Genomic DNA, 18341 nt, shown 5'->3' on the forward strand with positions numbered 1-18341 from the left:
GGACCCTTGATAGTCTTTGATCAAGGCATTGCCTTACGCCTAGTTATTTTGGGGTTAGTCTAGAGCACTCTATTCTGCAGCCCTGTAAGGAAGACTAGGGCCAGCCCGTAACATCATAGTGTCAGGGGAAGGACTCTGAAGCGCCGGCAGTACGAAGGGCAGCAAAGGCTTCCCGGAGGCTAACGCAGCTACAGCAAGGAGCACTCGGGGAGAGCTCGCCAGGGAGAGCTGGCCGTTGCTTTAGGTTAGCTTTCAGAGCAGAAGTCCTGTTTAAGTTCAGTCAGGTATCGGACCCCTTTCATTCCAGCACGAGGAAAGGTAAAAACCCCACTCTCTCTCTTAATATCAATAAAGTCTATGTTGAAGCACTGTTCAAAATGCTAATTTAAAAGCGAATGCAAGTTCAAGGGTCTTATCCACAGCATTGGGCATGGTCAGCCTCTGTGCAAAGCAGCACAGAGGAGCACAGCTAGCATTAAACAAGCTCACGCAGACGATGGAAAGCCTCGTCACCAACAGGCGAGTGTTACAAGGGGTAATTTATCCCGCCTTTTAAAAAGCCAATTAAACCATAATGACCTCCTGTAGCAAGACTCAACTAAGCAGTTTGCAGTACCAAAAACAAGAGGGGAAAAAAAAAAAAAAAGAGAAAATTCTCAGTAATGTTATACCATACCAGAGCCTGCAGTCCAGGACAGTGGCACGTGGCAGCACTGCAGAGAGCTTCAGCCTCCTTTGCTGTTCAACGCTTCATTTTCTCAAGCAGTTGATGACAGAGGATTCAATTAGCAGATAGTTTTTCCACAACTTTGATGGGGAAAGATACTATTAATTTTATGTGAGTGACTCTTGTTTCAACAGGCAAAATGACCAGGAAGGCAAGGAAACCCACCCGGACATTTTCCCCTGGTTTGGTAGCAATCGATACACTCACACCACCGAGAGAACACGGCCAGCTCAAAGCAATTTTCTCAAGGTGAGAGGCCAAAGAAACAACAAAATTGCCCGGAACAGAAGCCTCAATTCCCGAGGAAAGGATTCCCAAGGTTGTACAGAAAGTAATGAATATCAATTCTGCTGCAATATTATTTACCTCCTAGGAGAAAACACTCTCCAGCACTCAGGCTCAAACCTCCCAAAGTTCACAGGAAAGAAAGGAAAAATGCAAGCCAGGGAGCAAATTGGAGAAAGAGATCTGTTCAACAGCTATACCTGTGTCACGTACCTCATTTCTCTTTAGCACCCTGCTGCAGGAAGCTTCGCAAAAATGAAGATGGTCTCGGCGCTGCTTCTGCTGAGCACCCTCCTGGGTACCCCCGCGGTGCCTTCCCGGCGGCCCTCTTGTTACAAGAGGGCCCTCAAAGACCACGACTGTCACAACATCCCCGAAGGCATGGAGAACCTTCGACAGATCGATGACGGTCTGCAAGACCACTTTTGGGAAGGCAAGGGCTGCGAGGTGATCTGTTACTGCAACTTGAATGAATTGCTCTGCTGCCCAAAGTAAGACCACACTCATTTCATATAAACTTGTACAGTTCTGTATGACCGCCCATTGTATTTTCATCATTTTAGAGTTTCCACTGGTGGAATAAGCTACCATTTTAAAGAAATGCATCACTTCAGATAATTGGCTATCTCTTGATATAACTTGAAACTATCTGATACACTACCGGTTTTCAGGTTTTGTCCTTCGGGGGCTCACCTAGGACTTGCTTAGCGTATTTTATAAACCTGCATGTTCTGTTATAGGGGACTTTAGCATTTAAATCACCCAACTTCTCACTCTTCTGTTTGATCTAAACTAAGTACGAGAACTACATCAAATCTTTATTCACAGCACTTTGCAATGAAGATGTTTTCAGGACCATAAAAAACCCTATTCGATTTCTGTTCCATGGCAAAGAACTGTATTGCTATTCTAAGGCGCATGCACATATGTCAGTTGAATAACTTATTCTGTAATGACAGCTGTTCAAAGTAGGAATGCAAACAGGGGGGAACAGAGGTTCACAAATGCCTGCAAGGGAGGGAAAAGATTTAGCCCAAGAACATCAACACTCTGGCTCACTGGCATTGCTGACAAAGCTGAACGGCAAAGTTCTCACTGAACGTGGGTTCTTTTGTTGTTGTACTACAGAAAGAATGTACATGCCAACAAAATTAATATTGAGTTAAACGACACCACCAGCCCATACAGGTTTGAAGTAATAAAATGTATTAAGAGGTATTATTTCATTTAGCTTTCCAGCAACACCTTTTCTTCAGGAAATTTAGATTAAAAACATCAACACTTCAAAACTTACTTCAGGGACACTAAAATGTGATGGCATTACATAGGCAAGCAAAAATTACTTTTTATATGTGCTCCTCTTACCACCCAAGTTTCTCAAGTCCCCCAAAATCCAATATAAGGCAACTCTTCAGCATTCCCGTGGGGGAATAGTTTTGAACCAAGTGGGAATGAATTCTAAAGCTAGAGACCTCACATTCAAACTCAAAGCAGGGTTTAAGTATTTAATCTTTCACTTTCCCTAAAACTGGATACGGCATCCTCACCCTGAAGCACACTTTAGGTTTCTAGCTTCAACCTCTGAGCTTTGAGCAGCCTAATAAAGCCTCTTTATTTGATACAAATACCTAAGGAGGTCTTCCTTCAACCATCCTGAGGTACGGAAGACTTACTTTGCAAGTCTGCTCTTGGGACAAATTGCACTAAACAGTATGAGTGTACCTGCCAAAGTTCTGTATTTTTATAATATTATGTATTTGGTAAATTTACTTTCTCAAAGCTAAAGTACCAGGGTGGAGTCCTGGCACTCTGGTCAGTCAATGAAAGTTTTGCCATCACTTCCAAACCAGGCCAGCAGAGGTAGAAATGCAGTACCTTCATCCAGACCTGCATTTGCATTGCTGGAACAGCATCCCACAAACACAGTAATCCCACATATATCCCACCAGAAACTAAAAAAATCCACAACTGGAAATGCATGTCATGTTAAAGCTCTGATAAACCAATCTAATTATTTAAATATCTGATAATATCTTTCAGGGATATTTTCTTTGGATCAAAGATATCTTTTGTGATCCCCTGCAACAGTCAGTGACAAACATCAAGTCTGCCGGTGAAGCAACAGACGTCATTCTACCATCACATAACAATACTTGCAAGGGGAAAAACAAAACCACCAGCACCAAAAAAAACCCTTCCTTTCTAACCACAAGACAGTGCCTCTTTTTACACTGTGGAAAAATTACCTTTCTATACCTTTTTGGAATCTCAAATACATAAGAAGTTCTCCTCTCTGATTTGGTAGCTGACTTCATTTCCATAATGGTGTAAAAGACTGTACAAGCTCTTAATGCAACCTAATATGCAGCCCCCAGCAAAAAGCCTAAGTCTTGTTACTCAGCACAACATTTTCAATTAGTTTGGATGAAGAAACTTCAAGCCTAAGCCTTCACGTCATTAGGAACGTGACTCTCGTTGCGACCTATGGCAGTGCGGCTTCCTATTGCTTTTTTGCCATCACACAATGTTGTTTTAAGCTGAAGCTACTCAGTCCCTGGCACTTCTGCAGACAGGCTCCCACATTCTGTTTAAGCATCTTAAAATACATGCACATACAAAAGGCAAACTTTCACCATTTGTATAATTCCATGGGGGGGGGGGAAGAGTCAAAACTCACATTAATAGGACTAAAGCACACTTCGGTCTTAATTATGGTCACCTGCATTAACTATGCGATCCTTAAAACCTGAAACTTCTTAATCTTAACATTGAACATTAAAAATACTGTAACAGTTACAATAGTGCGTGTGTATGTATATACATTCAGAAAGACATCTAAAGAGGATGGGACTGATGCAAGGTCTGTTAAGGCAACAAAAAATCCACACTTCAGAAGCTTTTTTAAATCAAGCCTTGTTTGAAATACCGTACCCCAGAATTAAGTTAAAATGCTGGCTTTTTATTTTTAAGACTAGCCTTGTAAGGAAATAGCTAGGGAAGTGAAGACAAATCGGTATCTCAAAATACTGGAAGTAATCATCTTAATGTTCAAGAGGTATCACGATCTAGGCTGTAGATACACAGTCACCTCTCAACACCTGCCAATACCAATTGCAATACAAGAAAAAACAGCCAAAAATTTATGTCCCTTTGTGAGTTTAAGGAAAGCCACCTCAATGAGCCAGGCTTCCAGGCAGCAAGCCTGGCTTATTGCCTTACATATAAAAACTCTTTAGCTATCACGGCAGTCACATGGAAGGTGTGTAGTACCGAAGTAACTATTTAGTCTTTTCCACTCCAAAAGTGTACTGTTCATCTAATAATCTTACAGCATTACACCACAAAAACCGCCACCAGCAGTTTACCAGACTTATTTCACACGCAGTATGAAATATCATGATGACTGTTTTTCTTCCTCTGTTAGTAGATGAGGGTTGGATAGTGGGGGAGGAGGGTGATTATACATAGCTAATAATAAATGTTTCAAGTAAATCTGTGTGTACTATTTTTGCCAAGTAATTTTTAGGCTACTGACTGTTAAACAAACAGTTTGTGTCACCAGGCTTTTTAAGCCTGGTTTGTGTAATTATTCCCGAGTCATTTGGGCTTCCTACCAAATCATCAATTAAGGGTAAAAAAACCAACCATAAATCTGGCAACCCACAGTCAAAATATCCAAAGTCAGTGCTCTGCTAGGAAAACATATGGTATCTGCTCTTGTGCAAAGCCCTCTATAAGCTTCTAGCAGTAATACGGGCACATAACTTCTGTTGGTTGTGCCGTCTAGTTTCTACATGAATCATGTTGCATATGCCTGGCATTCACAGCTTTCCAAAGCAGCAGCAGCAAAAAATTTAAGGCAGATGCAAATCTGGGTAGTAAAGTTAGTAGGTGGTTTTCAGTTACTTTCCTTCCACTGCTCCTGGCTAAGGGAAATCCATAATCCACTGGAGAAAAATTTTGCTACTTTCCACATGCAGCAGGATACTTGGGCTACTACTTTAAGACTGATTTCCCAGAGAAACTTGCTTTTGTTTCTCTCCCCACCCTCCTTCCCTCCCAAAGCTTCTTCTACAGGTCCTGCCAGGCCTAGGTGAGAACATTCACCCTCAACACACACTCAGAGAAAAAGCCTTTATCTTTCGGATGTCCTATCCACAGCCAGGTTCCCTGGCTGTTTCTCCAACTACTACTTTGAAGATGACCAGCTGAATTTGTGCAAAGGACATTTAGCAAACAACTTTATAGTCACTGTAGTGAAATGGGCACTAAAACAGCTCTTCAAAGGAATACCAATTTTAGCTGCCACTAGCTAGATATCACTAACTGTCTTGAACTTAGGCCAACGCTGCAGAACTTTATTGTGGAAATACATAAGACACTGCAAGTGAAAGAAATCAGGCCACTGAGAGCTACTGGGAAGGCAGCCAGTTCGAGGTTAGGGTTTATCATCATTCAGCTCTGTGCAAGTGTCACAAGTCAAAAAAAGCAAAGTGGAGTATCTTAGTTGCAGTGATGCCAGCAAAGTAGTAGTTTTCAAAAAACTCACAAGATTAATATTGAGCAGATTAGACCAGAGACATACTGCTTTCTCATTTTTCCCAAATTAAGAGAAAGCTTTTAAACATCTGATAGGGTTATGAGTTGCAACAAATGCTAACTGAACAAGCTGAAGCTATGTTCTCATCTTAAAGCTACTCTGCTTTAAGATGAGAACTCTTTTTTCCTCCACCTTTTCTTCAACCTACAAGCACAGCTTAAAGCAGAAATCATATTCCATACACCACACATTTAGACTGGCAGAATAGTTAAATGACAATACAAGAAGTCATTCATAATACCATTTTCTTTACTAAGCTACTCAATTAAAAGCAAAAGTATTGCTGGATATTCTTCTCCTATGTTATTACAAGGTTTGGTTTGTGGTTTTTGTTCTTTTTTTTTTTTTTTTTTTTTTTTTAAACACGCCTGAGCTAATGCATGCAATGAAAAAGAAATAGTATGCCTATTAGAAGATACCATATTGACCCAGCACAGACTCTGTCTTCCATTCCCCAATTAAGTTCTTAGCCACAGTCTACACAGATGAATGAAAAAGTCAGCAGCTAAAGGATTTCTTACCGAGTGGAAGGATTCCTCCGCACAGTAAGCTGCAGCAGTCTTTTCATCCATACTTAAAGCTTTGAAATTTGAGCGCTGCATTTTTTCCCATTTCAATATAGGAGCAGGAAGGCCTCAGTGCTTGGAAGCACATATCCCAGCAATGACAAGATGAATAAACAAATCAAAGCCCCCATCAATCCTTGTTTCCAAAGGGGAAAAAAAGAAAATGTTATTCAGCCATTTTTGCCCAGCTAACAACTGGAACTGTCATTTAAAGCCTTTTACCTTAAGAAAAAGAACCTATTGCCAAGTCTGTTACAGCTTTTTTTTTTTTTTTAAAAGGCATTGCATCATGAGAACTTGAAGTACATTCATAAATATATCCTTGGCACAATTTAATTGAAAAATATTTTAATATCACATAATTAGTCAAAGCTTAACTATTAGGTACAAGTAACTCACTAAATAAGTTAGACACACCCACTTGAGCAACAATATCAGTGATATTTATTTAAAATACTTTTGCCGAGGAAATTTGTTTCATAAGAGATGTTTTTTCAAACAAATCAGCAAGATTATGAAAAATAAGAGACAAACTCTCTGGGGGAAAAAAAAAGTTACAAAGAAAGCTTTTGCATATCAACAAAAACCCTCAGTCTTTTGATTTGCAGCCCGAGTCTCAGTCCCAATTTTTTCTGTCTAATGAACCCCACTATCCATCTTTAGATCTGGTTTGTTCTTGTCATTCTTCACAGAGTAGATGAAATACGTTAAGGTGTCCTTTTCATTCACTGGAATTGTCCTAAAATGGCAGCCAATTATCTATAAAGGAAGAATGCAAGGAAATTAAATAACCACTCATATGCAGAAACTGAAGATTCAGATTTAAATTGACTACATTAAACAAAGCTTAAAAGCTTGATCAAGAAGCTTAAAAAAGAAACCAAAACCTACCTCTTCAAAAGTCTAACAGTCATAAAAAAGGTAGAACAAGAACCATTTTATTGAGAACTATGAACCAAGTATAGCAGGTTGTACCCTCATTTCCCAAGTAAAAAGCCTAGGAAAATTTCTGGGGTGGGGTGGGTTCTCAAAACAAGCATAGGAGTAGTATTACACCTGTATGGTCAAAGCTTGACTACAAAGCAAGTAATGACTATAGAGTATCAACAGAGCAACAGCACAGCAAGGAAAGACTACTGCTCATTACTCAGGTTGGGGGGGGGGGGGGGGAATATGCCTATCTGTATCAAGTCAACTATAGAAACATCTAAGACAATACAAGAATCTTCAGGATTACAGTTGAACATTCAGCTCTTTGAAACAGAGCTATCAATGATGGAAATTCACCATCTGTAAGTACTAAAATATGACAATCTCTAAACAGTTCTCAAGTCAGAGGTCTTTTCCTTCATCAAAATGAGCACCAACTTTAAAAGCAAGCACTCAAAATATTATACCTGCTCAAGCCTATTCTCAGGCTTTTTGCAGAATACTTTGGTAGACTAGAATTACCAAGTGGAAGTCAGAAAAAATGGGACTGCTCACTTAACTATTACAGGGTTTAAGTATAAATGCTTAGCATAATTAGCAAGTTGGAAAGCTTTCCAAACCCCACCCTCAAAAAATTCAGAGAAACAGTTTGAGAGTCCTTTAAAGTGCACTTCTAAGCAACAGCTAGAGGAGTGTCTATTGTACATTAGGACAGGTTACAAGGAATCACATGCACTGTAAACTAAGGAAGTTCTGCAGCTATGGCTCACAAATACCTGCAGGTCAAACAAAGCATGCGGCAGAAGCCTTGCCTATTTACAACAAACAGCGTAAGAAGCATAAACTAGCGCAAATACCTCGTGAGATGCACCTAAAGCAGACCCTTAGAAATGCTAGTTTTGCAGAACAAAAACTAGTTGTGCTTTTTCAAATCGCAGCCCTGCTAATTCAAGAGCTAGCTCTACCTCAGGTCATATAGAAAAAAACCGTAAGACTCATTTTACGTTCTTAATCATAGTGGCAGCAGCACTATTCTTTTGCAGCTCAGCCTTTTTAAGAACCTTGCCTTTAATCCACACAGATTAAGGGAGAGACCAACAAAATGTCACACCAAAGTAAAACTGGGCGTATCGCTGCACAGAAGTGAAAAAAACGGTAGCTATACCTCCCTGTTAAGAGAAGATCACTGGTTCTCCCACGTATTTCCACCAGCATGCTGTAACTGCATCTTTGCAGCACAGAAGTATTCTTTTAATATTAGTCACATGCAGCAAAGATGCTTACATACAGCTGCACTTACACACAGCTTCAGCGCTTTTAGAAATATTGGTAAGAAAAAAACTTAATTTCATAAAGTTGCATTTTTCTGATGGCAGATGCCAGGGGTTTTAATTAACAGAATTAATCATCAATAGAAGCCTGTTTTTCAGGTTTCCATAGTTCACATATGGAGAAACACGTATGTTTGCAGTAACTAGCTTTTTAAAGCAAAGTCTGAACCTTGCTGGAACGTCACTGCCGCCTCTCAGTTTCTAGTTCTTTTCAGCTGGACACTTTGAACGAAGGTGTGACTGACACACAGACTACAAATCCATGATTCTACGATATTCAGGGACACGCAGATCATCTTACTGTTCCAACCCAACACTTTGTGTCTTTAAGCAGCACACACTCCTTTCGGAAGTTGAATCCCTCCTCTGGAAAGGACTTTTACTTTTGATTTACTTGGCTCAGGAGCTGTGGCCAATGGAGGAAGCTAGATAAGCAGTTCCCTTTTGTTCTCATAAAATCCAGATTACATATGCTCTTTATGCAAGGATCACATTGCACAGAAAACCACATGCCAAAGCAAGTTGCATTTTCTATTATGGAACAAACACTCATACATACTTCAACGAGCTGTGCTTTGTTAAGTCCCGGTCTGGTCTGTAGCTTGAAGTGTCTTTTGTACCTTCTAAGTGTGTTTACTTGTAACTGATATAAATCAACCTAGAAGAAAGGGGAGGGGGGGGGAGGAAAGTAATCTAATGTAACTGAAAAGGATTCAGTCATTTATAGTTGGCCTCTCAAAAACACTTTAGACTCTCACAGATACACAAGCATAGACCATCAGCTCAGCAGATCTCATTTTGACAAAAAAAAACAACCCCACCCCGCACCTTCCAGTGGAAAGGAAAACAGCCCAGTTCAGTTTAAGAGCATTTTATTGTTACTGAGCACGGCTCTGCCTCCCGTTAGCAGCGGACAATATTTGTAACTCATTATTGTCCTTTAATCGGTTCTGGGTTTTTCGTTTGTTCCCCAGTTCGAGCAGGGTAACACAAAAGCCCAGTAACAACTTTCATACAACATCTATGAAGATGCCGATTCAAAGGAGGCCCCTATACTGTGTGATTTCAGCCATCAAATTTTACACAAGTGGCATGCAAGATATAGCACATCTGAACTGTCAGCACATATTAGAACCAGGAAAAAGTCTAGAACGCAAAGGTTTCTTGGCTTGAGGTGAGAGAAGAAAACAGCTGCTCTTGCTCTCCAAACATATCCCTGCTACATAAGCACAACGCAGGAGTTGCGTGCACAGGCATAGTGGTCCAAAACTGTTTTTCAGTGCGAGTTGACAGTTGAAAGAATTGCACAAGGTCCTCTCTCAGGAATACAAATACACAACCTTAACCCAGTACTCCCTCAGTTTTGAATCCCACAAACTCTGATCAACAGTCACTTCTCCCAGCCACAGCTTACCTTCCCACCCTCCTTGACAACATAAGAGAGCTTAATCGGATGACTGAGTGGGAAAGCAAGCTGAGAAAGCAGGCTGAATGAGAAATGCTGCTAGATCAGTTGCAGATACTATAGATACAGTAGTATTCTCCAAACTCACTGCATTGAAGATTGGTTAAGGCATTCAGTTCCATTTTAAACTCATTTAGCAGCCTCGACTATGGAATATTTAAACAACAGCAGTGCTACTGCATACTTGGTAACCTCGCCAACCTTGACATGATGCTGCCTTGCACGATAGAGGATGGGTAGGTATCCTTTGGTATTCTAAAGTTTACATGGCACAAATTCCATTTCCCAAGTCACAGTGGAGAACCCACACCCTAGAGCATCACGCAGGGGCGGAGCAGCAGCAGCTTTCCACCAAGTCCCTGAAGCTACCAGTACTGTGGAAGCCTCTTTCCCTCCCATAGGAATCACTTCTAACAGGTAATGATGGTCACGACTGAGATGGAAACGGGAAGGCCTTGCAAGTCTTCAGAAGAAGGATTTTTTTTTTTCCTTAGTAAACTGGATAGCAACTGAAAATGAAGAAAGTCAAGAGCCTTGTTCATCCCAAGTCACATGGGATGAACATACTGCCATTGTCCAAACAGCCAGCTGAAACTCCTCAAAAACACCTCCCAGGCAGTTTTCTTTCCTGCTGTAATACCATTAAAAAAAGCTTGCTTTCTTGTTCTAGAGAGATCCCTCGCTTGTGACACGTTTTATAATTTTCACATAAGAAAACCAAACAGGTTTGCAGGACAGCTGCAATTACCACTGTGCCAAGGAGCCACCTGAAGCCACAGAGAACATTAGCCTTAGAACTTTCAAAGAAGCAATCCCACATATTTAGCAGACAAACAACACTGCCCAGCATCCAACCACTCCCAATCCCCTAAAATCCTCTTAGAGGATCCTCTTAGCCTTCAGACTGGAACCACGTGCCTTTAGGCACAGATTCTTGCACAAAGTTTCATCACTTGCATTGCTGGTATCTGCAGATGCTGACCATAAGGTCGCCATTAAATTAACACTTACGGAGCAATTGCTTAAGAATGCTTTAAAAACCCCTCTTGGAAGGGACCAGGTAGGCATGACAGGCTCTGCTTAAAATTAACACACTGAACAGCACCTGCTAAGCCAGGCTGTAGCAGAAAGAACCCAGGGCACAAGTAGGAAAAAGAGCCTTAGGTGCGGTCTCTCCCACTATACTATGCAAAAGGTTTGAAAGCTCTAGCTCACTTTCGTAATGGGTGAGGTTTCACTGGTCTGCAGCAGAGAAAGCGGGAGAAAAACACCATCCCTCTCCCCTCCTTTCTAGCACAGCTCCCTGAACATTTCTTCCCCCAACGTGGGATAAAAACAAAGATCTGCCATCATTAAACTTTCTCTGTTTAACGTGACTAAGGCAATGGAGTAACTGCAAGAGCCATCTGCAACACATTTAGCACAGAAGGAAAGGATCAGAGGGATGGGGCAGCGAAGCATTTATATCCCGAGTCCTATGTGCAATTCCCTTCAAGTTGTCAACTCCTGCAGAAGACAGATTGTGCTGATATGTAGCAAAGTACCTCTTCTAGTAGGATGCTGGAGAGGAAGCACTAATAACGAGAAAGTTGAAAAAAGCGGTTTTCTGAGAGAACTAGCGGACACTTAAAAAGCTAGAGAGTTGTTCATTCTACTTTGCACAATCAGTACAGAACATACACTGTAAAATTCAGTTAGCTTTTGTTAAGAACTAAGTGAATCGGGAGTCTTCCCTTTCCCCGCACGCCCCAAAATAAGGAGAGCTGCAAGGGTGGAAAAGTGGTATCTGCGCAGACGTGGTAGCTGCCAAGTACAAGCTTAACACAACAATTAGGAAAAAACCCAACTACTTAGCTACCTCTGGAGTGTCGATGTCTTGCACTGGTGAGTCGCCATCATCATCGCTGCCTTTCCTCTTTCTTCTATTTCTCACACTCTGAATTAAGTTTTTGTGGAAGTCACAAATATACAGATGTCTTGCCTAGAAGAGCAATAGGGCGTCTTTCAATCAAATCCATGTAAGCATCTCCCAGACTTATAAACGCACACACAGAGACAACCCTTCAGCAACCACATTAACTGCATCGAGGAAGCTTTTCTACCGGATTCTTCTAAATAAAGAATGCGCTATGCTACAGATCACTGCCACCGGCTTGGCCCAGCGGACGCTGAAGCGCTGCAATCGACCGGTTCAGTGGTAACAGCCTGCAGACACACCAGTGCAACCCTCCCTCCAGCCACTCTTCCCAACTCGGGGATCGGGAAGCAAACAAACAAAAAACAAGCTTTCAGTTGTTCTTCGGCGGGCAAACAGCCGGCTCTCATTTCGCACCGGCTCTCACTCCCCATCTATAGCCTCTCCTCCTCGTTCTACTTCCACTACCTAGGCGAGGTCAAGCAACACACTTTTTTTTTTTTTTTTTTCATTTTCTTTCTTTCCTTTTTAAAAGTTTCCCTTTGTACGGATCTGCACGCTTTGGGAGAACTCTTTGGCACGTACCAACGCCGAATTTCAGAGTTGCGGGCTTTAATGCCAACGAAAGCGGGGAGCTGCGGGGGGGGGGGGGGGGGGGGCGTTGAGGGCGAGGAACCCCCGGGCCGGGCCGGGGGTTTGGGGGGGTCCCTGGGGGCGCACGGAGCTCCGGCCCCCGCGCCGGCAAACGCTCCCGCGGTACCGGGCAAGGGCAAACACCCCTCCGAAACGCCCGGGCGCTTCACTCCGCAGAAAGGGGCGCGCAGGCGGCCCCCCGTCCCTTCCTCCTCCTCCTCCGCCGGGGAGGGGGGGGTCCGCTCCCCCCCCCCCCCCTCCTGCCCGGCCGTGCCGTGCCGAGCCGAGCCGCGCTGCGCCTGATGGCTGCCGAGCGGAAGATCGAGAGGCGAGGGGAGACGTGCAGCGCTGCAACACGAGGCGGAGCAGCCGAGCGCTGCCCTCGCCAGGAACAGACACAAACCAGCGCGCCGGGAGCCATGCAGGCTCCGCTGCGGGGAGGAGGAGACCGCTCCCCGGCCACGCTTCTTCCCCCTCCAGCTACATGGGGAACGGGGGTCGGGACACACGCAGCCGATGCCCCCGGCTCTTGGGGGATGGGAAGGGACCCCAGAAGCAGGCGAATCCCTCCCCAGCCGCTTCCGCAGAGGGAGAGCACTTTCAGGCCGTGCTGCTGCAGCGCCAGCCGAACTCCACGGTCCTACGGAAAAAGCGGGAGAGGAGGGGAAGGGGAAAGGGGGGGGGGGAGAGCAACACTCCCGCCGCCGCCACCCCCCTCCCCCTCAAACCCTTAAACTTTATTCAAAGCCCCCAGACCAACTCAGCCGTGGGAGCAACGGGCCGGCGCGGAGCGGGGCTGCGGTCGGACACGTCGCCGCCGCCCGGGCACGCACCGCCGGCACCCGCCGGCCGCTTTTGTCTGCCCGCCCCGCCGGCGGCGGCGGGGGGCGGCCCCGCGTGCGTCCCCCCTCCCCGGACTTACGCTCTTGTCCAGCTCGATCTTCACCTTCTTCTGCGAGATGCTCTTCTGGATCCGCTTGCTGAAGCTGGCGTTGCCGGCGGCGCGGCCGCACCGCTCGCCCTCCTCCCGCAGGCAGCACAGCTGCCCGGCCCCGGGGCCGCCCGCACCCCCGCCGCCCGCCGAGCCCGCGGCGGCGGCGGCGGCGGCGGCCGCCGGACCCAGCCCCGGCGGCGCCGGCGGCGGCGGCACTACCTCCACGGCGGAGCCCGCGTTGCCCACCGCGGCGGCGGCGGCGGCGGCGGCGGGGTCCGCCCCGCGCTGGGTCACCTCCTCGGGGGCGAAGCCGTTCATGCCCGGCGCCACCTCCGCAGCCGGCGGGAAGCCCGGAGGAGGGCGGCGGGATCCCGCCCCGCACCAAACTTCCCCGGCGAGACGCCGCGGCCCGGCGGGGAGCTCCCCCGCTGCCTGCCCGCCTCCTCTCCGCGGCGGCACCGGAGCGCAAGCCCGCCCTCAAGGGCGGCCAGCCCGCACGCCGCGGGAAGGACTCTGCCCGCCGGCTGCCGCTGACCCGAGCCCCGCGGCTACCGGAGCGGCGGCGGCGGCGCCCCGCGGGTCGCCCCACTTCCTCCTTCCCCCCCTGTCATGTGGAGACTCTTCAGCTGTTTCCTATGTAACAACAGCAACCTGCCCGCCGCCCCGCCCCGCCCGGCCGCGCATGCCGGCTCCCCCGCCGCGGGGCGCCACGGGAAATGCAGTTCTTGCCCCCGCCGCCCCCTCCGCGGCCGCCGCGGCGGGGGAACTACAGCTCCCGACGGGCAGCGCGGCGGCGGCGGGAGCGCGGGCTGGTGGGGGGGGGGGGTTGGAGAGCGGCGCGGCGGGCCGCTTTGCGGCGCTCGGGCCGGCGATGCCGTCCCGCGGCGGCGGCAGCACCAGCCGCTACTTTTTTGCGCGGCGGCGGCGGCGGCCCGCCCTGCGCTGCGCTGCCCTGCCTTTTGCCCGCCGCCAGGAGGCCGGGCCCGCCGTGCGGGAGCGGCGGCAGCGGCTCATCTCACTTTTAAAAGGCCCCGTTCGTGTCCGTCCGTCCCTCGCCCCAATCCTTCCCCGCTTGTCGCTCCTCCCCGCCGGCGCGGCCGTTGGGATTCGAACGGCGGCGGCGGCGGCCGCCGAGCCCGGCCCCGCCGGGGCGGAGGCGGGAAGGCGAGAAAGAAAGGCGCGGGGCAGAAGGGGGGGTCGGCGGCCTCTTCCCCCCCGGGGCGGAGGCCGGCGCTGCCGCCGGCACAGCCGAGGGCCGAAACGTGCTCCAGCCAAAAAAGGCTGAGGCGCCCGCCCTTCCTCTTCCCTGTCTGCTCCCGTCGGCATTAACTGTCCCCGTTCGTACTTTTTCCAGCTCCGGCGTTTCGGTCTGAGCCGCGCTTGCCCGGCTGCTTGTTCAGGATTTTCTACGGGTGGCTGTGTTTGTTTTGTTATAATTTTTTGGTGGTTTTTTTTTTTTTTTTTTTTTTTCTTTTTCCCTTCTGCCTTCCGCCTCGCTGCCCTCCGTCTCGGTCTTGTCCCTCCCCGCCGGGCCGCCTCCTTTCTCCGCCACTCTTTCTGTCAGCCATGGCCGGAGAGCGGGTGCCCGGCCCCGGCGGCGGGGGGGGGGGGGGGGGGGGGGGGGGGGGGGAGCAGGCTCCCGCCGCCTCTCCCCGGACCGAGAACGACCGAGGCTCCGGGTCCCTTTGTGAAAGCCGCCTTTAAAAGCCGTTGTAAGCGGGGGTCCGTCCTGCGTACCTTCGGTAAAGGCCTTCGAAGGCAGAGAGGACCTGCGGCGGCGGTTTGCAGGTTTTGTCATTTAGAAGGACTTTTTGTTAATAAAGCTCACTTTAACAGCAAAAAAGACTTGAGAGCGCAGAATGCTTTTCGCTAGCGAGGAGCCAAGACCGTGCTGTGCGCGCGACCAGCTGAACCAGAAACGCCGCGAAAAGGCTCGATCGAAAAGCAAGCGGTTCGAGACTTGACGAAACTCCGTGAGGAGACGCGCTGGCGTTACACCATTTCACAACTGCGCTGCCGCCAGCGGAGCGGCAGAAGCAGCAAGCTCTGACCTACCGTTTTCCTTCCAGCGCATTCAAAGCGCACGCAAGGAAGGGTGCGGGTTTGCTTTCCTTTCGAACGGCCGCGGATATTCCTTTAAATCCCAGAACCGGCATCCGAGCTGACCCTACTCAAAGCGTCATGATTTAATCACCGAAATATTTGCCCGTATCGCCTGCCCTGCGTTTCCAGCCTGCAGAAGGAGGAGAGGAGTAGCGGGGAGGCCGGTGAATGATTCGAGGAGACACGGATCCTGCGTAAGCCCAAGTTCTGCGTGAGCCGGGAACGCGATTATAGCGCGGTTTTGGTTTGCGCTGCAGATGGCTCCTTAATCCGATTGCATAACCTGGTATTAGAGAGCAAGGCTAGGTCCCTGCTCCTCGCAGTTCCAGCTGAATGAAGGAGACGGGAACAGAAGCCAAACTGAGCGCGAACTCACAGACGGCCGTTACCTAGAAGGCATGTTTCAGTGATTAGGGAGGGGAATTGGATAAAAGTTGGAAAAAAAACCCCGCCAAACCCCGTGGTGGTGTTATCAGCCGAGCTGAGCGCTACATGGAGTGCCTGGGTTCGGTTCCACGCTCTGCCGCTGTATAATCTTGGGCAACAGATGTTTAACTCGCTTTTTGAGTTGCTTGTGATTTCACACTTGCGAAAAATGAAATAATGTTTAAAAAAACCCCACCACCCCAAACCCCAGTAACAATGATAGCGGGCCTTAGAGAATAACATAGGAAGCACGAGCTGGGAAAAGTGGGACAAGGGTGAGTTCCAGGAATTCTTCAGTGGAAATCTGGGTCATGAATAGCAATTTCTGGACTCTTCGGCTATGTCCTTTGAGGCCCCTTTTATTTCTTCAGAGGGATTTGACCTTACTGCGAGCATAAAATATGTCAGTCTGGGTTTGGCTGCTGTGATTCGGTACAACGGAAAGATCACTTGGGCATTTTAAATATGTTTCCGATCCTCTTTGTAGAGTTTGTGAGCAGTTAAAAGCCCAATTATGTTACCCAGCCATGCTTGGCAGTATGTTAATTTAGAAGCGGAATTTCAAGTAAAGTAGCGTCATGGTTTCGTGATTAGATCACGAGAAGACAGTAGAGGGGCTGAGAAAGACGGTTCTGCTTCTGCCGTAAGCTGCTCACTTTCACACCTGTGCCTTGTCCTTCTTTGTGCCTGTAAAAGCATTTCTATGGCTGCATGGCAAACGGGCTTGGGTTACAACTAGACCGTCAAGAAGAAAATCAGTTAAGTTTAGCCCTGATCTGCTTTGTGTGATGTCCCAGCACACAGGAAGGTCCAATGGAAGGGCAGGACCGTGTGACCGGTGCAGGGGGATGACCACCTCGTTTGGTACGAACGCCTGCTTACAGGAACAAAGAAATCATGTCACTTTTAATCTTGCGTCATATGTGGGATCAAAAAATACAAAGGGCTGCAGCTGGATGGGCTTATCGGGCAGTATGAAGCTCACTACAGGGTGGATGCGCAAACTTTTACAAAGCTTGGGACCCGTGAAATAAAAAAACCAACACTGGCCATACAGCGATTCTGCTAGATTGTACGTCGTCTAAAATGATGGGTTTATAACATAAGCTCTAGTAGTGGTTAGCAGAAGTATTCAGATATAACTGAAGCATATACAGGGAGGGATTTCTAAATAAACATCAAAACACACAGTAGTGCAACAACATACTGATTAGAGTAAAACATAGAAAATTGTATCAGTTCGAAGGAAACGGCAGCTCCAAACCAGTAACTCTGTACGTCAGACTTCACTAGCACTTACGGTCCGTGCACACAAGCAGAGCAAAAGTAATCTACGTCCCTCATGGGTGCCAAGAAAGACAGCATGGATGACTTCTAAGTGGCATGCAGAAGGAGCAGGAGCTACAGCATCTTGAAGAGCGTGCCTGAATTCGCAGCTCCGAAGTCAGCGGGACTTGGTGGCCCCTCCTGGCACCGAGGCGGGCCAGGCGCAGGTGGGAGCAGAGCAGCTTGTCCCTCTCCGAGATGCCATATGTCCCAGCTCCTGTTAGCTTTTGACTGATGTGTTTTGTAATTTGAGAGAGAAGAATAATTGGATGCATCACCTTGGATACGTTGCAAGCACACTGCAAACATATTATTAGTAATTAATCTTGGAAAGGAGATGGGGCTATAACTGTGTATGCATCTTCACATCATAAGGTTCAACTGAGGATGACTATTCCCTTCCCCAACAGGTACCATTCACCTGAAGTCTCGGTGTACGTTAGTGCGTTTGTGTGCAGCACCTGAAATTACCCTGTAATAATAAGGAAAACTATTGGTATACATTTTTCACAGCAAATGTACATTTTCTTTGTTTTGGATTGTAACTATTTCAATGAAAAATAGATTTCTTTAAAACACTTCAAAAATTCTGCAAATTCCACCACACGCCCTGGTGTTTTTGATAAAAGAGCACCCTAACCAATAGGCATCTATAGGCTGTGATAAGGAACAGTGACCAAACCTCTCCTTCCTTATCAGAAACAAGTCCTATTCTTTTTATTGGTTTTTTTTTCAGATTTTTGAATCTCTGATTTTTCCCTTCCCACTCTAGCACTAACTAACCGTGCTACTGCCTGTTGCTCTGCCTCCAATTTATCGTCCAAATCTGTTAAAGCGTAGAGCCCAAAGCACAGGAATATTGGGACTTACCTACAGACTATATATATTTTTTTTTTACTTCTATATATGTTTTACACGAGGATAGCTAAAATGTAACTTTGGATAGTTAACTGTATAACAAAACTTAATCCATATTAGCACACACAGAGCTTATTGTATATGATTCAAGTAATACAGTGAGAGAAAAAAAATAATCATACCTTTAACCAAAATGGTGATATTGGTGCAAAAGTGGTATTTCCAGGTCTTTGAGTATTCCA

General features: G+C 46.9%; 2 protein-coding genes across 2 annotated transcripts; one reads left to right on the forward strand and one right to left on the reverse strand.

The window, feature by feature from the left end:
* Positions 1-866: 866 nt before the first annotated feature.
* Positions 867-3640, forward strand: SCRG1 (stimulator of chondrogenesis 1). The gene is given in 4 exon segments (XM_049835366.1): positions 867-924; positions 927-976; positions 1241-1503; positions 3053-3640. Coding segments are annotated over 4 exon segments (426 nt in total). The 3' UTR covers positions 3108-3640.
* Positions 3641-6599: 2959 nt separating this feature from the next.
* SAP30 (Sin3A associated protein 30) lies at positions 6600-13853 on the reverse strand. The gene is made up of 4 exons (XM_049835345.1): positions 13375-13853; positions 11763-11885; positions 8999-9097; positions 6600-6937 (listed from the first exon to the last, which is right to left on the reverse strand). The coding sequence occupies exons 1-4, from the start codon at positions 13702-13704 to the stop codon at positions 6815-6817; spliced, it is 675 nt and encodes a 224-aa protein (XP_049691302.1). The 5' UTR covers positions 13705-13853; the 3' UTR covers positions 6600-6814.
* Between the last annotated feature and the right edge of the window lie 4488 nt (positions 13854-18341).

The sequence above is a fragment of the Accipiter gentilis genome, chromosome 3 (genome assembly GCF_929443795.1).
Source record: "Accipiter gentilis chromosome 3, bAccGen1.1, whole genome shotgun sequence".
In the NCBI taxonomy this organism is placed as follows: Eukaryota; Metazoa; Chordata; class Aves; order Accipitriformes; family Accipitridae; genus Astur; species Astur gentilis.